General features: G+C 43.2%; 3 protein-coding genes across 4 annotated transcripts in view; 1 reads left to right on the top strand and 2 right to left on the bottom strand.

The window, feature by feature from the left end:
- LOC139415792 (galactose-specific lectin nattectin-like) overlaps positions 1-25093 on the top strand; it is a 1187935-nt gene that overhangs the window by 10897 nt on the left and 1151945 nt on the right. The gene's annotated exons all lie outside the window — the stretch shown is intronic.
- LOC139417067 (ladderlectin-like) lies at positions 7556-10393 on the bottom strand. The gene is made up of 5 exons (XM_071166314.1): positions 10314-10393; positions 10082-10182; positions 8573-8749; positions 7754-7862; positions 7556-7654 (listed from the first exon to the last, which is right to left on the bottom strand). The coding sequence occupies exons 1-5, from the start codon at positions 10369-10371 to the stop codon at positions 7563-7565; spliced, it is 537 nt and encodes a 178-aa protein (XP_071022415.1). The 5' UTR covers positions 10372-10393; the 3' UTR covers positions 7556-7562.
- Positions 15805-25093, bottom strand: part of LOC139415788 (tripartite motif-containing protein 2-like) — a 36383-nt gene continuing 27094 nt past the window's right edge. The window contains exons 11-14 of the mRNA XM_071163877.1: positions 18671-18839; positions 18310-18380; positions 18017-18157; positions 15805-17291 (exon numbers count right to left, since the gene is read on the bottom strand). Of these exons, the coding sequence (XP_071019978.1) occupies positions 17139-17291; positions 18017-18157; positions 18310-18380; positions 18671-18839 (534 nt within the window). The 3' untranslated portion in view covers positions 15805-17138. The remainder of the gene's footprint in view (positions 17292-18016; positions 18158-18309; positions 18381-18670; positions 18840-25093) is intronic.

Genomic DNA, 25093 nt, shown 5'->3' with positions numbered 1-25093 from the left:
TTTGATATGCTGAACAATTCATCTGAACCTGTCCATTTCTGGGAGATGGAGGAAGGAGTTGGACTCTTTTAAATTTTTAAGACAACATATTTTGCTACAGGGGTACCATAAGAACCATCTTACACAATAAACCTGTTTCAAGACATTCCCTACATAGTACACTGCTTTTGACCGGGGCCTATAGGGTCACAACTAGTCCACTATGTAAGGAACGGGGCTCTATTTGGGACATACCTCATCCATCTATTCCATCGTCCTGTTCTTCCAGAAATACAGAAAGTCACCTTGATGACAAGGTTTGGTGAAAGAGCGGCTTGACCCTCGCAAAGAAAAGGCACGCTAGCTGTTTACCCTCTCCCACCTTCTCTCCTCCTCACAAAGGAATGTTGCTGGTCCTACGGCATATCTCTCTTCCAATACTTTAGCCTTAAGACATTGATCTATCACCTCTCCTCTCATCTTGCAGACTGTTTTAAATTAAAATCACACTGAGATGATGTGGTTTATGGTATTTTTTTGCGCAATACTTTTGCACTACGATTATGTAAAAACCCACTACAAACTTCTGCTAACATTAGACACCGCTAGCTGAGAATCATTGGTAGCAGTGGGGCAGGCTGTAGGTGTCCTCTCTTTGTTTTGCATTTTCAATGGTCTGAAAGATGCTGGAAATGAATATCTTGTTAATGCAAAGACCAGGAAACTCTGGAAAAAAAATTAAAGTTGATTATTTAAATGAATGGCTCGGCATGCAGCCAAAAGTTACCAACCACTTTTGGAGCTAACTAGCTGGTGCTCATAACATGGCTAACATTACCTAGCTAACATTACCTAGCTAACAAAACAAGTTATATTAACAGGATAGATAGCTGGCCATTAGCAACATTGGGTTGTCAATGAGACAGAGCTCGCTAACCAGCTGAGCCAGCAAACAATATAACAAAATAATAATTTTGTATTTGAAAAAACTCCAGGAAGGAATCACAGGAATCACAGTAGCAAGTATCCCTGGTGCACTGTTAAAATATTTAGCAATTTAAACTATTAGTTTTTCAATGAAAACTCTACTTACTTTTTTTTGTAATCCTCTCAATGGATTTCATGTCTCATGAGCTTGTCCAAGGTGTTGGACTTGACGACAGTTGCTACGTCAGTTGCTACGATCAGTTGCCCAACATTCTGGGGCAAAAGATCGATGAGACAGACAGCAGTTAATTCAAATAAATTTAACATTCCAGAACTTATAGTTAAAATGATGCTGCATCTAAAGTCTATCTGGTGACATCACAATGATGACAAAAGGTTTTCCTGCTCATTATTTATCTCCTTCTGAAATAGCATTGTGTTTCCAAGACATTGTAATGCACTTCAGACTACATCTTCATCAGCTTCAATTAGGTAGAATTAAGTCTCTTCATAACAATATTGTGACCCGATATGCAACACCTGAATGTGTTACAAAAGTTGAATACCTTCACTTTGAATTGACCCCAACCCTGTCAAACAGGTAGATGTCAGACAGGTCCAGCAGGGTTTGGGCTGGACAGAAAGTATGTGGAGGGTTGAACGATGAGAGCGAGCGAGAGAGAGTGAGTGAGAGCAAGAGAGAGAGAGCAAGAGAGAGAGAGCGAGAGAGAGAGAGCGAGAGAGAGAGAGAGCGAGAGAGAGAGCGAGGGAGAGAGAGAGTGAGAGAGAGAGTGAGAGAGAGAGAGGTAGAGCGAGAGAGAGAGTGAGAGAGCGAGAGAGCGAGAGAGAGAGAGAGAGGTAGAGAGAGAGCGAGAGAGCGAGAGAGAGAGTGAGAGAGAGAGAGTGAGGGAGAGAGCGAGGGAGAGAGCGAGAGAGAGAGCGAGAGAGAGAGCGAGAGAGAGAGAGGGAGAGAGAGAGAGTGAGAGAGAGAGATGTAGAGAGAGAGTGAGAGAGAGAGAGCGAGAGAGAGAGCGAGAGAGAGAGAGTGAGAGAGAGAGAGAGAGAGGTAGAGAGAGGTAGAGAGAGAGCGAGAGAGAGAGCGAGAGAGAGAGTGAGAGAGAGAGAGAGAGGTAGAGAGAGAGAGAGAGAGCGAGAGAGAGAGCGAGAGAGAGCGAGGGAGAGAGAGAGAGTGAGAGAGAGAGATGTAGAGAGAGAGCGAGAGAGAGAGAGCGAGAGAGAGAGCGAGAGAGAGAGAGTGAGAGAGAGAGAGAGAGAGGTAGAGAGAGGTAGAGAGAGAGCGAGAGAGAGAGCGAGAGAGAGAGTGAGAGAGAGAGAGAGAGGTAGAGAGAGAGCGAGGGAGAGAAATTTTGAAAAATAGAGGGATGTGTCTGACTGGACGGGTCCTTAAAAAGGAGTTGAGGGAGAGGTAGAACTCAACTCACAGGCAGGACAGAGAGAGAGAGAGACCCAGTGAAGACCTTTGAAGAAGTGAAGCTACAACTGAAGACTTCAGAAGGTGAGATTTCAACATCTGTTCATCTAATATCTGTCTAAGGGACCTCCCATTCCCTTTGTAGTGCACTACTTTAGACAAGGGTCCATATTACCTTTGTGGCCATGAGCTATTCTCTATTTAGTTCACTGTGGGCCCTGGTCCAAAGGAGTGCACTACATAGGGGATAAGAAGCCATTTGGGAGGCATCCATGTTCCAATGTCCGTTGGTCGTATGAGTACCTGTGCCTTGTTGTTTTGGCTTTCGTGCCACTTGTATTGTGCATAGATGATTAGGGGTCTCGTCCCGTGTTGTATCATTGTGTGCTTGTGTTTTCGGATCTCCTCCTGTGTATTATTCGAGGTACTCCTCTCTCTTTTGAATGGGTTTCAGCCCTGTGTTTTGTATATGTGTTTGCTTGGTCTTCGTCCCCATGCCTTTACATGGCACACTGTAATTTGGGAAAATAAAAAAACCCTATTACGCATTCCTGTCTCCTTTATGACAATGTGACACTCTCCTCCAGTACCCCCAGCTATACAGTAGGTTATGTACAACACAGTGTCTCCTATCCTCTCCTCTAGTACACCCAACTATTCCAGTGATTTGTAGTGTTCCAGTACAATCACAGCTGATTCTAATGCTCATCTCTCTCTCTCTCCAGACTATCACCATGGTGACATTGACCATCATTCTGCTTGTCAGCACAGCTTTTGCTCTGGGAGACACCTTTGTTCCCATAGGTAAGAGTGACACACCTCACACTGACAGTTGAAGTCTGAAGTTTACATTCAGTTACATACGTTTTTCAACCACTCCACAAATGTATTGTTAACAAACTATCGTTTTGGCAAGTCGGTTAGGACATCTACTTTGTGCATGACACAGGTCATTTTTCCAACAATTGTTAACAGACAGATTATTTCACTTATAATCCACTGTATCACAATTCCAGTGGGTCAGAAGTTTACATACACTAAGTTGACTGTGCCTTTAAACAGCTTGGAAAATTCCAGAAAATGATGTCATGGCTTTAGAAGCTTCTGATGGGCTTATTGACATCATTTGAGTCAATTGGAGGTGTACCTGTGGATGTATTTCAAGGCCTACCTTCAAACTCAGTGCCTCTTTGCTTGACATCATGGGAAAATCAAAATAAATCAGCCAAGACCTCACAAGTCTGGTTCATCCTTGGGAGCAATTTCAAAATGATAAATAAAAGCTGAAATAAATCATTCTCTCTACTATTATTCTGACATTTCACATTCTTAAAATAAAGTGGTGATCCTAACTGACCTAAAACATGGAATTGTTACTCTGATTAAATGTCAGGAATTGTGAAAAAACTGAGTTTAAATGTATTTGGCTAAGGTGTATGTAAACTAACAACTTCAACAAGTCAACAATTTTATAAATATAAACATTACTGGGTGTTTATCTGTCCCATGTCACACAAGTATTAATACATATTAATATATATTCCTTGGGACACCCTCAGAGAGGACAGCCTCTATTTAACCTTTAGTTAAGAACACATTCTTATTTACAATGATGGCCTACCAAAAGGGATTCAAAATAAACACTATAGGACAAAACACACAAGAGAGACAACGCTACACTACATAAAGAGAGCTCTAAAACAACAACACAGCATGGTAGCAACACATGACAACACACAGCATGGCAGCAACACATAACAGCATGGTAGCAACACATGACAACACACAGCATTGCAGCAACACATGACAACACACAGCATGGCATCAACACATGACAACACAGCATGGCAGCAACACATGACAACACAGCATGGTAGCAACACATGACAACACAGCATGGTAGCAACACATGACAACACACAGCATTGCAGCAACACATGACCACACAGCATGGCAGCAACACTTGATAACACAGCATGGCAGCAACACATGACAACACAGCATGGCAGCAACACATGACAACACAGCATGGCAGCAACACATGACAACACAGCATGGCAGCAACACATGACAACACAGAATGGCAGCAACACTGCATGGCAACAACACAACATGACAACAGCATGGCAGCAACACATGACAACACAGTGTGGTAGCAACACATCATGACAACACAGCATGGTAGCAACACTTCATGAAAACAACATGGTAGCAGCACAACATGGCAGCAGAACATCATGACAACAACATGGTAGCAGCACAACATGGTAGCAGAACATCATGACAACAACATGGTAGCAGCACAAAACATGGTGCAACGTTATTGGGCCCAGACAACAGCACAAAGGGCAAGAAGGTAGAGACAACAATACATCACACAAAGCAGCCACAACAGTCAGTAAGAGTGTCCATGACTGAGTCTTTGAATGAAGAAATTGAGATGAAACTGTCCAGTTTGAGTATTTGTTGCAGCTCGTTTCAGTCACTAGCTGCAGCAAACTGAAAAGACGAGCGACCCAGGGATGTGTGTGCTTTGGGGACCTTTAACAGAATGTGACTTAACACAAAATCCAGGGAGGGGCCAGCTGAGTATAAGACTCTATCATCTGCATATAAATGGATGAGAGAGCTTCCTACTGCCTGAGCTATGTCATTTGAGGTAAATTGAGAAGAGCGTGGGGCCTAGGATTGAGCCTTGGGGTACACCCTTGGTGACAGGCAGCAGCTGAGACAGTAGATGTTCTGACATTATACACTGCACTCTTTGAGAGAGGTAGTTAGCAAACCAGGCCAACAACACCTCAGAGACACCAATACTCCTTCACCGGCCCACAAGAATGGAATGGTGTACTGTATCAAAAGCTTTGGCCAGGTCAATAAAAATATCAGCACAGTATTGCTTAGAATCAAGGGCAATGGTGACGTCATTGAGGACCTTTAAGGTTGCAGTGACACATGCATAACCTGAGCGGAAACCAGACTGCATACCATAGAGAACACTATAGACATCAAGAGAGCCAGTCAGTTGATTATTGACAAGTTTTTCAAAACTTTTGATAAACAGGGCAAAATAGAAATAGGCCTATAACAGTTAGGATCAGCTTGATCTCCCCCTTTAAAAAAAGGACGAACCGTGGATGTCTTCCAACCAATGGGAACCTCCCTAGAGAGGAGAGACAGGTTCAAAAGGTCAGCCGTGACACCAGATAAATTAAGGTTGTGCCCAAGGGCATAGACAGACATTTCAACTTCTCATCTCAGGGATTCAAACTAGCAACCTTTGTGTTACTGGCCCAACTCTCTAACCGCTAGGCTACCTGAGACTCCTCTTGTTCCAGAGATGTATGTTGATGTATAAGATTGAGATTGACAGCCCAAGCTTCCAGAATGTATGTCCAGAAATGTATCATGTGTCCATACATTGTCCAGCAATGTTATGTCATGTCCACATTACAATGTATGTTACCTGTCTATCAAGATGGCATCTTCCACCTCAAGACCCGTTGTGAGCGTGCTAGAGATGCCGCGACACACGGCCCAATTGGAGCCTTCATCCCCACTTGTGACGACGATGGACAATACACCCCTGAGCAATGTTCAGGCTCTACAGGTTAACATGCACACACAAAGAAGCACACAGTAAATTCTCCAATTGAGTTGAACGTGACAAATTCAGTGTGTTAGTCAAATGTGTAAATATATATTTAACAGGTTATTAACATGTCTTTCTGGTAGGTTACTGTTGGTGTGTGACCAGTTCTGGACAGAAGATCCCGGGTACTGAGACTCCACCAGGCACTGCTAGCAACTGCTAGCAACTGTTCCACCAAGGTATATACACACACAACACTCATTCATTAAATCTTATTTCTTTGCAGCTGGTTCTGGATGTTCTTGTTTATGTTGTTTTGTCTGTAATTGTAGATGTGGACATAGATGAAAAGCGTTGGAACGAAGATGTTGAAGACTTGACAGTTGTCTTTGCTCTACTACAGGAACTAATTCACTTTCCATACAAATAAAAGCCAGAGATTAAACAGATTTTTTTGGTGTGATATGCTGAACAATTTATATGAACCTGTCAAATTAATCGTTTACCGTCGATCGGATGTTTTCACTCACGAGACTCCCAGTTGTACAATAAATGTTCCCATTTGTTTGGCAGATTATGTTCAGAAATCCACAGAAGTGGCACGACAAATTACAAATAGTTTCCGTAATGTCCACAGAAACATGGCAAACTTTTTTTTTGTTTTTCATAATCAAGCCTCAGGATAAAATATATTATCGATAATATCAACCGCAACGGTCTCGTTCAGTAGGAGGGAACGGCAATGGCTTCCCAAACTCTGTTGCGCGAGCGGAACTCATGCGAACACTTGACGGATGTTGTTCTGGCTCATTTTTCAAAATAAAACCCTGAAACTGGCTGAAGTTTGGTTGATATCCCTTTAAACTGCACAAAGGGAGGCTATGGAACATGGAGTTAAAATAGAAGCCACTTCCTGGTTTGATATTACTCAGGGTTTCACCTGCAATAGCAGTTGGTTTATACACAGACAATATTTTGACAGTTTTGGAAACTTGAATGTTTTCTATCCAATACTAATATGCATATATTAGCAACTGAGACTGAGGAGCTGGCCGTTTACAATGGTCACCTTTTCATCCAAGCTACTCAATACTGCCCCTGCAGCCATAAGAAGTTAAACATGTCTTTTGGACCTTCAGTATCCTAAACATACTGTGTCATTTCACAGGTCTACATTTACAAAGTTAAGCACAGTGACAATTATGTCCTGGTGGCACAGTCAAGCATGGCACTTGCAACATAAAGGTTGTGGGTTTGAGTCCCACAGGGGAAGAATGAGTACCAACTACAACATGTTTTATGATGCAGAGTTTCAGGTGAAGTGTTAATATCTATTTGACAAATCCATTTTGGGATGCGAATGTACCTTTTAGAAAACTCAAAACATGGGACAATTTTGGCAGTATGATTCATAGGCATCTCTTGAGACAAAAAAAGTGTACATATTTTATTGGCTGCAAACAATTCCTCAACATTTGTTTAGTAACAGACTTAATTTAACAGCAACAAAGTATTTGACTTTCCCATTAAGTATTAAGGGAGCAGACACTGGAATAGCATTGCTGCTTCTAATGTATAGACATTACCATGAAGTATTAAGGACAAAGACACTACGGAATAGCATTGCTGCTTTCAATGGATACTCTGGCGAAGCGGCAGGAGCCTCAGGGAGCACACAGAGGGCAAGCTCCTTTCACATAATGCATTGTCCCAGCGCTGTTGACCTGAAGACAAAACCAGAATATTCAGCTGTACACACAGTAGGAAAGTTAAATAAACTAGGAATAAGTTTAATTTGATGACTGATACCGAGTTTACTGTACCTCCAAAGTTGATATGAACACAAGACTCTCTGGCACCAGCACCAGGCCTTCCTTCAGCCCAGTTCTGGTGATCAAAGTCGGAGCCATCACTCCAGAACCACCGCCTGTCCTGAGGGGGGGAAAGTGGGGTTTGAGAATAAAGACTAAATGTAGTCCTTCCTCTACTCCCTGAAACCAAACAGTTTAAGCTACCACAGCTTCAAAACCCACCGACTGGGACTGTTTGTGTAAAGAACCTACAGTCTACTCCTCACATTTGCAATCATCCCGATGCATTTCTAAGACAATAACAAGTCACTTTTGAAGCTAGAAACCCCACACATGTTTAACAAGACTGTATGGAAGAGATTACTTTGATCAAATTTATACTTACCTAGAAACATTTTACATGAGTATAAAGGCCTCCTGAAGTTGACAGTAAAATAATTTAGCAGACTCATCTAGAATGACCTACAGGGTCAATTAGGATTAAGGGCATTGCTCAAGGGCACATCAGATTCCACGGAGTGAGCTCTGTGATTCAAACTAGCCTTTATTGGCCAACAGCGAGGCTACCTGTCGCCTGGCAACTCTTGATATTTTATATGGAAACCATTACAATAGCTGTTAAAAAGCAGCAGCTCCTCTTCCTGGGGTCCACACAAAATGACATCAGAACATTAGACAACTCAGACAGAACTACATAAACAAATTACAGGTAGCCTACATGCCACATCTCCCGTTTTTAACCAGGTTTGCTGTTCACTTGAGCAATAGGAGATGGAACGGCATTCCTTGCAATAATGGCTCTATATAACACTGTAGGCTTAATGGTCCCACCTTAACAGAATAAAATCCGCCAATCCAGGTAGGAGGGAAACCAACAGTCTTGACCAAGACCAACGCCTGTAGAAACTGGTCCTCCTCAGAGCTGTGCACAGATGCCAGGTTTGCGCCAAGATACTCCACAACGTTGGGTACAGACACCAGTTGATCACCAAGGGACACACAGTACCGCTAGAGAAGAAAGTATTAATTTAACTAGGCAAGTCAGTTAAGAAAATTATTATCTACAATGACAGCCAAGCAGTAGATGGGAACAAAGACATTTCATGTATTAGTCAGTCAGCCTTGCTGAGAATTTGTCTTCTGGACTCTCAACCAAATATTGACCATCACAACTAATTCCTTTTTAAAACTCTTAAAGATACTAGTTTATGTCAGTCTTAAGCCATGTCCGGTGGGTTCCAGTATACAGGAGGCACGACTCCACATTAAATATTCAAAATGTATAGAAAACTCCCATCTTAAACCTGTTGCGACTCTAGGGGCAGTATTTTCATTTTTGGAAAAAACGTTCCCGTTTTAAAAACAGGATATTTTGTCAGGACAAGATGCTAGAATATGCATATAATTGACAGCTTTGGATAGAAAACACTCTAACGTTTCCAAAACCGTAAAGATATTTTCTGCGAGTATAACAGAACTGATGTTGCACGCGAACGCCTGAGATAACGCCAGTCCGGAAGTGCCCCATATTTTGAAAGCGCTGCGTTCCAATGAGTCCCTATTGAGCTGTGAATGTCCTATCAACGAGCTTACGCTTTCTACGAATTCCCCAAGGTGTCTACAGCATTGTGACGTAGTTTTACGCATTTATGTTGAATACCCGTAGGCGGCTATATTGCGTAAGTGTTCACATGATGGCTCCCAGGGTGACTCTCGCGTAAAATACAGAGGTAGCCATTACTCCAATCGGTCCTACTGAAAAACTAATTGTCCCGACGGATATATTATCGAATAGATATTAGAAAAACACCTTGAGGATTGATTATAAACAACGTTTGCCATGTTTGTCGATATTATGGAGTTAATTTGGAATATTTTGCACCGTTTTCATGACTGGAATTTCCAGGCGATTTCTCAGCCAAACGTGAAGAACAAACGGAGCTATTTCACCTACAAAAATAATATTTTGGGAAGAAATGAACTTTGGCGATCTACCTGGGCGTCTCGTGAGTGAAAACATCCGAAGCGCAAAGGTAAACGATTTAATTTGATTGCTTTTCTGATTTCCGTGACCAAGTTACCTGCTGCTAGCTGGACAAAATGCTATGCTAGGCTATCGAAAAACTTACACAAATGCTTGTTATGCTAATTAGTTTCAGGCGAAGATTGCGCTCCCGCATGCGGGTTTGGGAGTCACAAGAAGCATCTTAAAGGGAAGTTCAGTATTTCACATCAGTCATGTGTTGCCGTTTAAGAAAGTAGCACCTTTACGGTAATGTCAAAGAGCTAATTTCAACTACATTTCCCCTTCAAAGTCACAGTAGATGGTAACGGTGATACCTCTGCTTCAGGCCAGCTCCTCATAGTCTTTACAAACATTAAGCAGCGTGATCCATATTTGGTCCAACCGGAAGGACACAAGTCTTCTTCTAGCAATGAATCTGTAAGGAGAATTTACATGTGGCTTTTAAGGCAAATGGAGACAGTTGTACTAATCACAGCTACAATATTTGTTGATCAGTCAGTCACCTCTGCTACAAGAAAAATACAGAACGAGTCAAGACACTCTTACTTGCATCTCCTAGAGCAAAGGCAGCACTGAGAAGCAAAAGACTGGTCAACATGGTCATGGAGTCTCCTGAGAGAAACAGAGTGAAGCCATCAAAACCAGATTCAACTCCACATACAGCAGATTAGAACAGGAATATGGCTGCTTTCCTAAATGCCAGCCTATTCCCTAAACAGAGCCGAGGAGAATTTCTGGGCAGTTATTCCTCTCCACTCATACAGGAATAGAGGCCTAGTTCCCCAATGTAGAAATGCCCTGCAACTTTGGCTACTGACAAAGGTGTCAGAAATCAGGCATTATGGTTGAACCATATTCAATTGGTTATTTTATTATCCCCCAAAAAATAAAAGCACAGTACAAAAGGCTGGCAGGTAAGGCTTAGTGGCTTGTAACACCAGTGGGAAAGGCTTAGTGGCTTGTAACACCAGTGGGAAAGGCTTAGTGGCTTGTAACACCAGTGGGAAAGGCTTAGTGGCTTGTAACACCAGTGGGAAAGGCTTAGTGGCTTGTAACACCAGTGGGAAAGGCTTAGTGGCTTGTAACACCAGTGGGAAAGGCTTAGTGGCTTGTAACACCAGTGGGAAATGATAAGTGGCTCGTAACACCAGTAGGTAATTTAGAATGGCCATCAGGAAAGGCTGTGATATGTTGTCATGCTGGAGGGAATACACCACATTAACATACAACTGACCAGTAAGTTCCGCCACAGCCCAATATTAGATTAATCAATGAAGCAAGGTCTGAGGATATTCCATAGCAACAGCTTGCTAGATGACATGGTTCAATAAGGTACCTGCTAGCACAATGGGGTCCCACCGCTGAAGATCCAGCCATAATACACTAGATGGTTCTGATAAAGCACCATTTACAGCACTGAGCAGTGATCAATAACTAAATCTAGTTTAGACAAGGCCCATCCAAATATGGCGGCCAATGTTTTGTTCTGGCTTGGCACGTACACGTCTCCTCTACTTCCAGTCTGGCCCTGCATGGTTCCCATAGTGTGTGAGATGGATTAACTGACCACAACATGGAACCCATTTTTAAAAAAAAAAAAATTGGGGGGGGGGGGGCTACTGGATTTCATAGTTTCTTGTTCACTGAGACGCAGTGCAACCAATCAGAACAGTCTACAGGATTAGAGATGTAAGACACATTCTGCTAGCAGGAACCATCATTATACCATGTCTCATCTCACAAGCTGTAACACTTCCCTTACAGTTCAATTAAAGGTCTAATACTGGGCCAGCTACACCATAACAATACACATGCTAGCAGGAACCATCATTATACCATGTCTCATCTCACAAGCTGTAACACTTCCCTTACAGTTCAATTAAAGGTCTAATACTGGACCAGCTGCACCATAACAATACACATGCTAGGACGAACAGGATATTACACCCCAATGCAGGAAGTTAAAACCCTAGAAAAGTTACAATAGCAGGAACTTACTTTAGCCCATTAACAACAGGAACAATAAAGGAACTGGGACACCACAAATGCTGAACAAACCCAAGTAGAACAAGCTGCTTATATACCAGAAGAATGGAAGAGGAATTGGTGATTAGCAGAGTGAGTTCAGGTGTGGTGAGTTAGCAGGAAAGGGGCGTGTCCAGAGGATAATTGAGAGTTTGTGGAATTAGCATTATCCTTCAAAACAAGTGCACTACATGTGTCCAGGGCAACATATTCACTATGGGCTCTGGTCAAAAGTAGTGCACTTCATAGAAAATAGAGGGCTATATGGGATACATTCACATACAGAATTAGATAAACAGATGTTGAAATCTCACTTTCTGAAGTCCTGCCTGTGAGTTGAGTTCTACCTCTCCCTTTGGCTGAGATTGAGTTCTACCTCTCCCTTTGGCTGAGATTGAGTTCTACCTCTCCCTCTTCTCCTTTTTAAGGACCCATCCAGTCAGACCCCTCACTCTCGAGTTTTGTGAGAAAGTTGGTGGAGATGGCGGAAGCAAAAGTGTCATTTGAAGTTGAAAGCAGGTTGAGTACAGTTAGCGAGAAAGATGAGTGGAGAACAGTGAAATCCAAGAATGGAACAAAAAAGGGTTAAAATTGTTGTGGAAAATGAGTCTGATTAATCATTGTTTGTTGGGGTACGTGATGTTATCACATAACTATAAATCTTCAATCCTTTAATTATATAAGCAAAGTGATTTATTTTGACGTTTATTATGCCCATTGCATGCCATTTTTTAAATAATCAACTATAAAAAAAAAAATTGCATTAAAATTACTATCGTGACTTTCAAGAATGCCGGAATTGCTTCACCTAGCTCTTCTGGTAGGCTCGATGCAGGATTCACCATCCAATTATTTCAGACATACAATGCAGTTCCACCATGGCACGGACCATGATGATACCTTGGTGCAGACCATGGTGATACCTTGGTGCAGACCATGATGATACCTTGGTGCAGACCATGATGATACCTTCGCACGGAACATGGTGATACCTTGGTGCAGACCATGATGATACCTTGGCGCAGACCATGGTGATACCTTGGCGCAGACCATGATGATACCTTGGTGCAGACCATGGTGATACCTTGGTGCAGACCATGGTGATACCTTGGTGCAGACCATGATGATACCTTGGTGCAGACCATGGTGATACCTTGGTGCAGACCATGGTGATACCTTGGTGCAGACCATGATGATACCTTGGCGCAGACCATGGTGATACCTTGGTGCAGACCATGATGATACCTTGGTGCAGACCATGGTGATACCTTGGTGCAGACCATGGTGATACCTTGGCGCAGACCATGATGATACCTTGGTGCAGACCATGATGATACCTTGGTGCAGACCATGGTGATACCTTGGTGCAGACCATGGTGATACCTTGGCGCAGACCATGATGATACCTTGGCGCAGACCATGATGATACCTTGGCGCAGACCATGATGATACCTTGGTGCAGACCATGATGATACCTTGGTGCAGACCATGGTGATACCTTGGCGCGGACAATTTGTTTATTCTACACTCTAGGTACATTTTGGTTTTGTTGGGGGGGGGGGGGGGGGTAAAGTTATTACGTCCAGTTGTTTTTATCGACACAACAGTTCAACGAAATCTCACTGTAGCAGGCAATTCTTGGGTATTAGAGTAGTATTCAGATGATTTACAAGAACACAACATGTACACTGAATTCTATAGTGTTATTCAGATGATTTACATGAAAACAACATGTACGATGGGTAACATAATAGTATTCAGATGATTTACATGAAATCAACATGTACAATGGGTACTATAGTAGTATTCAGATGATTTACATGAAATCAACATGTACAACGGGTACTAGAGTAGTATTCAGATGATTTACATGAAAACAACATGTACAACGGGTACTATAGTGGTATTCAGATGATTTACATGAAAACAACATGTACAACGGGTACTATAGTGGTATTCAGATGATTTACATGAAAACAACATGTACAATGGGTACCATGGTAGTATTCAGATGATTTACATGAAAACATAAAAACATATATACATACATTATTCCATAATACATAAATAAATAGCATTATAAACACCCCAAAATTATTATTTTTAAATGATGTTTTATTGTTACATACACCATAGTAGTATTATAGAAGCATGATAGGTGTTGTTTTACAGGGTCAGTAGTATGATAGGTGTTGTTTTACAGGGTCAGTCATAGTAGTGTGATAGCTGTTGTTTTACAGGGTCAGCCATAGTAGTATGATAGGTGTTGTTTTACAGGGTCAGTAGTATGATAGGTGTTGTTGTACAGGGTCAGTCATAGTAGTATGATAGGTGTTGTTTTACAGGGTCAGTCATAGTAGTATGATAGGTGTTGTTTTACAGGGTCAGTCATAGTAGTATGATAAGTGTTGTTGTACAGGGTCAGTCATAGTAGTATGATAGGTGGTGTTTTACAGGGTCAGCCATAGTAGTATGATAGGTGTTGTTTTACAGGGTCAGTAGTATGATAGGTGTTGTTTTACAGGGTCAGTCATAGTAGTATGATAGGTGTTGTTGTACAGGGCCAGTCATAGTAGTATGATAGGTGTTGTTCTACAGGGTCAGTAGTATGATAGGTGTTGTTTTACAGGGTCAGCCCATAGTAGCATGATATGTCCAGGAATAAATAACCCCAAATAATGAATAATAACATAAATACATTCAGAATGTGAACCGAAATGTTCTTCAGTATTGTTGGGGTCACTTCCTATAAGTGTTGGAAATGTAGGGTAGACATTTGTTTGATAGTCAGTATTCTACTTAGCACCCTTTCGTGCCTAACTTCGACCAAGGTCCACAGGGCTCTGGGAAACAGGTATCCATTTGGCACACAACCCCCTGATTCCTCATCCAATCCTTCCCATTAGCCTACAGATGTTACAGTATTGTATATTTATTCACCATTATTTAACGAGGCAAGTCAGTTAAGAAACAATTCTTATTTTCAATGACGGCCTAGGAACAGTGGGGTTAACTGCCTGTTCAGGGGCAGAACGACAGATTTTTTACCTTGTCAGCGCAGAGATTCGATTTTGCAACCTTTCGATTACTAGTCCAATGCTCTAGCCACTAGGCTACCCCATGGTATGGATACAGGTTTGAAAAGTGCTTTTCATTTTCCCATATTTCCATGCAGACTTTCCAAAAATCCAAGTTATAAAATTCTAGGATTTCCTGCATATTCCTTCCTGATTCCGGGAATCTTACAACCAGGATTTCTGAGAAACCTGCATTGAATTTTTAGGGAACTTAGCAGAATTTTGGAACTCTGAATATGATTCTAACAGAACACTGTTTGATCCTAACAGATAGATGCGGTAAAGGAGTCAATGGAACACAGACGTTCCGTTGACCAGATTGGCGCACATTCAACAAATTCTGATGTAACCGAGAGGATATTTGTCAAATCCATCATGATTTATGTATTGTAAGAGGCCCACAATGTGGTTACTGAAGTCCAAATTGGATATATTTGTCTGTTTTCGCTGCATGATAAATGGAAGTTGTCCCTTTTTTAGATTTAAGAAATGACTGCTAAATGTGAACTCCCGTTCGTATAAGCTGGTTAGCATCGTTAGCATACAGAAATTGGTGGTGGAAGTTTTTTTTAACTGTAATGCGGTTGATTGGTAATGATGACGTGTTGGGGTTGACATCCATACAAGCATTATACTCTGATTTTTACCTCAACATACCGTGAAATACAAATGTTAACAATAGCCTAAATGTAGGCTAATTTTGCTGGGGGGGCAATGAAGAGATTCAGGATCTTTCCCCCATGGCCGTTTCCATGGCAATTCCATTGTTTCGGTGTAGTTCCGTTGAGATCTATTGATACAGTGACTAAAAACAAAAAGCATGCTAGAATACAATGTTTTTTTTCTTCTAGAAAACACTGGAATTGTTCTAGAATACTCTGGTATTCCGTTATGAGTGATATATTACTGTACTGACAAGCAACAGCAAACTTAATCATAAAGAAACTCATTTGGAATCCTTAACAAGAAAATTATTAATCAAATATTAAGGGCTCAATTCATGAAGATCTACGCTATAGCGTAATAGAAATTTAAAAGCAATGTTCCCGCGTTCCTGGAGACTGCATTCACGGTTCAATCAGAAAGGACCTTTGAATTTAAATCGTGCTGAGCCCTACTTCTAAAATTGTATATATATATTTTTTTTTTCTAATGAGGGGGTGAGAAACAGCATTGATGAGAGTTAGTTTGCAAATGGTTATTGATCGGTATTAATAATAAGGATAAGTCCCAAATATATATACTCTTCCATGTTATCTTTCAACTGTGTCCGTCTCCCAAATAGCACTTTGTTCCCTACGTAGTGCACTACATAGGGAAGCAATTTGGAAAGCACCCAGTATTTTATTTTCTTCTGAAAAATTGTACTGTTTGAATAAATACCTCATCCAAGTGTAAAGTCGCAAGTTGCCTTTTAGCTCAATCAATCAAATCAACCAATCATCAATAATGAATGAATAGATTGATTTATTAATATATCTGTGGAGTTTTAGAATAACCATAGCCACGTTCTTGAACATTACTGAGCATTCCTTATTGATTTTGCACACAATGATCCTCGAACGAACCATAAATATTATTATTCTATAGAACATACATTTATCAGTATTGTTCTCTAGAACCCATATGAACAATTTGTATCGTTCTCTAGAACATATACGTACAAATTATATATTGTTCTGTAGACTCCATAGGTTTAAGAACAGATAAACAGGTTGAGATTAGTTTGATATTGAGTCAGATTAACAGGTTGAGATTAGTTTGATATTGAGTCAGATTTACAGGTTGAGATTAGTTTGATATTGAGTCAGATTAACAGGTTGAGATTAGTTTGATATTGAGTCAGATTAACAGGTTTCCACGGTGGGATGGGGAGCTGTGACATCATTTTGGCAAGCCGAGAGCTAGGTCTCAGGACCAATGCTCTCACTGTGCAGCTCTGGCCAATAGTAAGGCAGATGAGTGACGTGTCGTCAGTGCAAAGAGAGGAGCAGATTTGATTGGTCGTCATTTAAATTCACACCAGGAAGTGGTAGACCTTGAAACGGTGATTCTGTCCATCCATCTCTCCATATCTCTTCTCCCTCCATCCATTATCCCATACCTCCCTCCCTCTATTACTGTAGGTATCTGTAGACCTTGAAACAGTGGTTCTGTCCATCCATCTCTCCATCTCTCTTCTCACTCCCTCTATTACTGTAGGTATCTGTAGACCTTGAAACAGTGGGTCTGTCCATCCATCTCTCCATCTCTCTTCTCACTCCCTCTATTACTGTAGGTATCTGTAGACCTTGAAACAGTGGTTCCCAGAGTCGGCCACCACCACGTGTCCATCAGAGGTGAGAGCCAGACCCTGAGGTCCGTAGAGAGGGTCAGCTGATGTGTTGATATACGACAGGAAGGAGCCACTACCGTCAAACACCTGGAGAGGAGAGGGGGAGGATACTTATGTAAATTAACACTTGGAGAGGAGAAGGGGAGGATACTTATGTAAATTAACACCTGGAGAGGAGAGGGGGAGGATACTTATGTAAATTAACACCTGGAGAGGAGAGGGGGAGGATACTTATGTAAATTGCTTGCCTGCTTATATGTCGCCTGTATGTCACCTGTATGTCACCTGTATGTCACCTGTATGTCTCCTGTATGTCTCCTGTATGTCTCCTGTATATCACACAGCGGGTTTGGAATCAAAAATCTCAAATTTGGACTCATCAGACCAAAGGACAGATTTCCACCGGTCTAATGTCCATTGCTCGTGTTTCTTGGCCCAATCAAGTCTCTTCTTCTTATTGGTGTCCTTTAGTAGTGGTTTCTTTGCAGCAAAGGCACACCTGTTAATTTAAATGCTTTCCAGGTGTTTACCTCATGAAGCTGGTTGAGAGAATGCAAAGAGTTTGCAAAGCTGTCATCAAGGCAAAGGGTGGCTACTTTGAAGAATCTAAACAATATACTGATTTGTTTAACACTTTTTTGGTTACTACATGATTCCGTATGTGTTTTTTCATAGTTTTGATGTCTTCACTATTATTATACAATGTAGAAAATAGTAAAAAGAAAAACCCTTGAATGAGTGGGTGTGTCCAAACTTTTGACTGGTTCTGTATATCTACATATCTATATATCTATATATATATATATCTATACCTGTATGCGGCTGTTGCCCCAGTCGGCTACAATGATGTTCCCGTTCACGTCAACAGCCACGCCCGTAGGAGCATTAAACTGACCGTTTCCCTCTCCGTTAGATCCAAACTTTAACAGTAGCTCTCCCTCTGGGGTGAACACCTGATGGGAGGGAGGAACATGGGGACTGTTTTAATTGAACCAGGACTTTTTCCCATTCATTCTGTTGGTTTAATTAACAAAGGTAATGTTTAGTTGATCCACCAGACCTAGTAAATATTGGGTGGAAGTGTCCTGATAAGTTAGTTGCTTACCTTGACTGAGTGGTTGTGAAAGTCTGTCACTATGATCTCATTGTTGTTGTTGACGGCTGCAAAATGAGGACCTGGTCGGAAGAGAGGAGAGAGGAGGCAAGGAGGTGGAGAGAGAAGGAAACGAGGTGGAGCGAGGAAGAGAGGAGAGAGGAGGCAAGGAGGTGGAGAGAGAAGGAAAGGAGTAAGTGGAGAGAGGAGAGGACAAATGAAGAGGAGGTGGAGAGAGGTGGAGAGAGAAGGAGAGATGAAGAGGAAGTGGAGAGAGGAGGAGAGGAGGTGGAGAGATGGATCATGATCATCACCATCATTATCATTCCCATCATCATCACCATCATGACCCTCAGCATCATCATCAACACACCTGCAAACTGTTTGTCTCCGTTGCCGCGGCTACCGAATTTAGAAACGAGCTTGCCGGTTGGCTGGAAGATGAAGACGGTGCATGCCTTGTTGTCAACGACGATCACATGACCGTTCTGATCCACTGACACGCCCTTCGGTCCCATTAGCCTACCAGAGCCCAGCTTGGCCTGACAGACAGACAGATGACACAACCAATCAGAGGACAGGTAAGCCTGACATACACAACCAATCAGAGGACAGCTTGGTCTGAAAATAGAATAAAGTTACCTGTATGTCACTTTTATGTCACCTGTAGATTGTTGTGCTCAGACATTTGGAGGGGTTGATGCCAAAAGTACCCCCCAAAAAAAAAAAAAAAAAAAAATTGCCTGAACAAAAGTGCCATTTTGTTATGTTCCTTATTCTAAAATGGATTATATTAAAAAATGTACTCAGCAATCTAAACACAATATCCTATAGTGACAAAGTGAAAAAACAGGTTTTCCGGAGATTTTTTGTGAATTTATTTTAAAAAATTAAAAAAACAGAAATACTTTATTTGCATAAGTATTCAGACCCTTTGCTATGAAACGTGTAAATATGTGCAGGTGGAACCTGTTTCCATTGATCAACTTGATTGGAGTGGTAAATTCGATTGATTGGACAGGATTTAGAAAGGCACACACCTGTCAGATCAAAAACCAAGCCATGAGGTCGAAGGAATTGTCCATAGAGCTCCGAGACAGGATTGTGTCGAGGTACAGATCTGGGGAAAGGTACCACAACATTTATGAAGCATTGAAGGTCTCGAAGAACACAGTGGCCTCCATCATTCTTAAATGGAAGAAGTTTGGAACTACCAAGACTCTTCCAAGAGCTGGCCTCTGGCAAAACTGAGCAATCGGGGGAAACGGGCCATTGTCAGGGAGGTGACCAAGAACCCGATGGTCACTCTGACAGAGCTCTAGTGTTCCTCTGTGGAGATGGGAGAACCTTCCAGAAGGACAACCAATATTGAACATCTGGAGGAAACCTGGCACCATCCCTAAGGTGAAGCATGGTGGTGGCAGCATGATGCGTGGGGGGGATGTTTTTCAGCGGCAAGAACTGGGAGACTAGTCAGGATCGAGGGGAAAATGAACGGAGCAAAGTACAGAGAGATCCTTAATGAAAACCTGCTACAGAGCTCTCAGGACCTCAGACTGGGGCAAAGGTTCACCTTCCAACAGCACAATTACCCGAAACACACAGCCAAGACAATGCAGGAGTGGCTTCCGGAAAATTCTTTGAATGTCCATTAATAAGTGGCCTAGCCAAAATAGCTGTGCAGCAACTCTTCCCATCCAACCTGACAGAGTTTGAGAGGATCTGCAGAGAAGAATGGGAGAAACTCCCCAAATATAAGTGTGCCAAGTTTATAGCGTCATACCCAAGAAGACTCAATGCTGTAATCGCTGCCAAAGGTGCTTCAACAAAGTACTGAGTAAAGGATCTGAGTACTTACGTAAATGTAATATTTCAGTTGTTTCTTTTTTATATATGTGCAAAAATATATATATTTTTGTTAATGTTTTTGCTTTGTCATTATAGGATATTGTGTGTAGATTGATGAGGGGAAAAAAATAATTTAATCAATTTTGGGATAAGGCTATAACGTAACAAAATGTGGGAAAAGTCAAGGGGTCTGATCACCGTTATTCTCCTCAGGGCAGACTACAGGCAGAATACCGTTATTCTCCTCAGGGCAGACTACAGGCAGAATACCGTTATTCTCCACAGGGCAGACTACAGGCAGAATACCGTTATTCTCCTCAGGGCAGACTACAGGCAGAATACCGTTATTCTCCTCAGGGCAGACTACAGGCAGAATACCGTTATTCTCCTCAGGGCAGACTACAGGCAGAATACCGTTATTCTCCTCAGGGCAGACTACAGGCAGAATACCGTTATTCTCCTCAGGGCAGACTACAGGCAGAATACCATTATTCTCCTCAGGGCAGACTACAGGCAGAATACCGTTATTCTCCTCAGGGCAGACTACAGGCAGAATACCGTTATTCTCCTCAGGGCAGACTACAGGCAGAATACCGTTATTCTCCTCAGGGCAGACTACAGGCAGAATACCGTTATTCTCCTCAGGGCAGACTACAGGCAGAATACCGTTATTCTCCTCAGGGCAGACTACAGGCAGAATACCGTTATTCTCCTCAGGGCAGACTACAGGCAGAATACCGTTATTCTCCTCAGGGCAGACTACAGGCAGAATACCGTTATTCTCCTCAGGGCAGACTACAGGCAGAATACCGTTATTCTCCTCAGGGCAGACTACAGGCAGAATACCGTTATTCTCCTCAGGGCAGACTACAGGCAGAATACCGTTATTCTCCACAGGGCAGACTACAGGCAGAATACCGTTATTCTCCTCAGGGCAGACTACAGGCAGAATACCGTTATTCTCCACAGGGCAGACTACAGGCAGAATACCGTTATTCTCCTCAGGGCAGACTACAGGCAGAATACCGTTATTCTCCTCAGGGCAGACTACAGGCAGAATACCGTTATTCTCCACAGGGCAGACTACAGGCAGAATACCGTTATTCTCCTCAGGGCAGACTACAGGCAGAATACCGTTATTCTCCTCAGGGCAGACTACAGGCAGAATACCGTTATTCTCCTCAGGGCAGACTACAGGCAGAATACCGTTATTCTCCTCAGGGCAGACTACAGGCAGAATACCGTTATTCTCCTCAGGGCAGACTACAGGCAGAATACCGTTATTCTCCACAGGGCAGACTACAGGCAGAATACCGTTATTCTCCACAGGGCAGACTACAGGCAGAATACCGTTATTCTCCTCAGGGCAGACTACAGGCAGAATACCGTTATTCTCCTCAGGGCAGACTACAGGCAGAATACCGTTATTCTCCTCAGGGCAGACTACAGGCAGAATACCGTTATTCTCCTCAGGGCAGACTACAGGCAGAATACCGTTATTCTCCTCAGGGCAGACTACAGGCAGAATACCGTTATTCTCCTCAGGGCAGACTACAGGCAGAATACCGTTATTCTCCACAGGGCAGACTACAGGCAGAATACCGTTATTCTCCACAGGGCAGACTACAGGCAGAATACCGTTATTCTCCTCAGGGCAGACTACAGGCAGAATACCGTTATTCTCCACAGGGCAGACTACAGGCAGAATACCGTTATTCTCCACAGGGCAGACTACAGGCAGAATACCGTTATTCTCCTCAGGGCAGACTACAGGCAGAATACCGTTATTCTCCTCAGGGCAGACTACAGGCAGAATACCGTTATTCTCCTCAGGGCAGACTACAGGCAGAATACCGTTATTCTCCTCAGGGCAGACTACAGGCAGAATACCGTTATTCTCCTCAGGGCAGACTACAGGCAGAATACCGTTATTCTCCTCAGGGCAGACTACAGGCAGAATACCGTTATTCTCCTCAGGGCAGACTACAGGCAGAATACCGTTATTCTCCACAGGGCAGACTACAGGCAGAATACCGTTATTCTCCTCAGGGCAGACTACAGGCAGAATACCGTTATTCTCCTCAGGGCAGACTACAGGCAGAATACCGTTATTCTCCTCAGGGCAGACTACAGGCAGAATACCGTTATTCTCCTCAGGGCAGACTACAGGCAGAATACCGTTATTCTCCACAGGGCAGACTACAGGCAGAATACCGTTATTCTCCACAGTGCAGACTACAGGCAGAATACCGTTATTCTCCTCAGGGCAGACTACAGGCAGAATACCGTTATTCTCCTCAGGGCAGACTACAGGCAGAATACCGTTATTCTCCACAGTGCAGACTACAGGCAGAATACCGTTATTCTCCTCAGGGCAGACTACAGGCAGAATACCGTTATTCTCCTCAGGGCAGACTACAGGCAGAATACCGTTATTCTCCACAGTGCAGACTACAGGCAGAATACCGTTATTCTCCACAGGGCAGACTACAGGCAGAATACCGTTATTCTCCTCAGGGCAGACTACAGGCAGAATACCGTTATTCTCCTCAGGGCAGACTACAGGCAGAATACCGTTATTCTCCTCAGGGCAGACTACAGGCAGAATACCGTTATTCTCCACAGGGCAGACTACAGGCAGAATACCGTTATTCTCCTCAGGGCAGACTACAGGCAGAATACCGTTATTCTCCTCAGGGCAGACTACAGGCAGAATACCGTTATTCTCCTCAGGGCAGACTACAGGCAGAATACCGTTATTCTCCTCAGGGCAGACTACAGGCAGAATACCGTTATTCTCCACAGGGCAGACTACAGGCAGAATACCGTTATTCTCCTCAGGGCAGACTACAGGCAGAATACCGTTATTCTCCTCAGGGCAGACTACAGGCAGAATACCGTTATTCTCCTCAGGGCAGACTACAGGCAGAATACCGTTATTCTCCTCAGGGCAGACTACAGGCAGAATACCGTTATTCTCCACAGGGCAGACTACAGGCAGAATACCGTTATTCTCCACAGTGCAGACTACAGGCAGAATACCGTTATTCTCCTCAGGGCAGACTACAGGCAGAATACCGTTATTCTCCTCAGGGCAGACTACAGGCAGAATACCGTTATTCTCCACAGTGCAGACTACAGGCAGAATACCGTTATTCTCCTCAGGGCAGACTACAGGCAGAATACCGTTATTCTCCTCAGGGCAGACTACAGGCAGAATACCGTTATTCTCCACAGTGCAGACTACAGGCAGAATACCGTTATTCTCCACAGGGCAGACTACAGGCAGAATACCGTTATTCTCCTCAGGGCAGACTACAGGCAGAATACCGTTATTCTCCTCAGGGCAGACTACAGGCAGAATACCGTTATTCTCCTCAGGGCAGACTACAGGCAGAATACCGTTATTCTCCACAGGGCAGACTACAGGCAGAATACCGTTATTCTCCTCAGGGCAGACTACAGGCAGAATACCGTTATTCTCCTCAGGGCAGACTACAGGCAGAATACCGTTATTCTCCACAGGGCAGACTACAGGCAGAATACCGTTATTCTCCACAGGGCAGACTACAGGCAGAATACCGTTATTCTCCTCAGGGCAGACTACAGGCAGAATACCGTTATTCTCCTCAGGGCAGACTACAGGCAGAATACCGTTATTCTCCTCAGGGCAGACTACAGGCAGAATACCGTTATTCTCCTCAGGGCAGACTACAGGCAGAATACCGTTATTCTCCTCAGGGCAGACTACAGGCAGAATACCGTTATTCTCCTCAGGGCAGACTACAGGCAGAATACCGTTATTCTCCACAGGGCAGACTACAGGCAGAATACCGTTATTCTCCTCAGGGCAGACTACAGGCAGAATACCGTTATTCTCCTCAGGGCAGACTACAGGCAGAATACCGTTATTCTCCTCAGGGCAGACTACAGGCAGAATACCGTTATTCTCCACAGGGCAGACTACAGGCAGAATACCGTTATTCTCCTCAGGGCAGACTACAGGCAGAATACCGTTATTCTCCTCAGGGCAGACTACAGGCAGAATACCGTTATTCTCCTCAGGGCAGACTACAGGCAGAATACCGTTATTCTCCTCAGGGCAGACTACAGGCAGAATACCGTTATTCTCCTCAGGGCAGACTACAGGCAGAATACCGTTATTCTCCTCAGGGCAGACTACAGGCAGAATACCGTTATTCTCCTCAGGGCAGACTACAGGCAGAATACCGTTATTCTCCACAGGGCAGACTACAGGCAGAATACCGTTATTCTCCTCAGGGCAGACTACAGGCAGAATACCGTTATTCTCCACAGTGCAGACTACAGGCAGAATACCGTTATTCTCCTCAGGGCAGACTACAGGCAGAATACCGTTATTCTCCACAGGGCAGACTACAGGCAGAATACCGTTATTCTCCACAGGGCAGACTACAGGCAGAATACCGTTATTCTCCTCAGGGCAGACTACAGGCAGAATACCATTATTCTCCTCAGGGCAGACTACAGGCAGAATACCATTATTCTCCTCAGGGCAGACTACAGGCAGAATACCGTTATTCTCCTCAGGGCAGACTACAGGCAGAATACCGTTATTCTCCTCAGGGCAGACTACAGGCAGAATACCGTTATTCTCCACAGGGCAGACTACAGGCAGAATACCGTTATTCTCCTCAGGGCAGACTACAGGCAGAATACCGTTATTCTCCTCAGGGCAGACTACAGGCAGAATACCGTTATTCTCCTCAGGGCAGACTACAGGCAGAATACCGTTATTCTCCACAGGGCAGACTACAGGCAGAATACCGTTATTCTCCTCAGGGCAGACTACAGGCAGAATACCGTTATTCTCCACAGGGCAGACTACAGGCAGAATACCGTTATTCTCCTCAGGGCAGACTACAGGCAGAATACCGTTATTCTCCTCAGGGCAGACTACAGGCAGAAT

The sequence above is a fragment of the Oncorhynchus clarkii genome, chromosome 9 (assembly GCF_045791955.1).
Source record: "Oncorhynchus clarkii lewisi isolate Uvic-CL-2024 chromosome 9, UVic_Ocla_1.0, whole genome shotgun sequence".
Classification (NCBI taxonomy): domain Eukaryota; kingdom Metazoa; phylum Chordata; class Actinopteri; order Salmoniformes; family Salmonidae; genus Oncorhynchus; species Oncorhynchus clarkii.
Note: the sequence above shows the minus strand (reverse complement) of the source record. Positions and strands in the feature narration are given on the sequence as shown.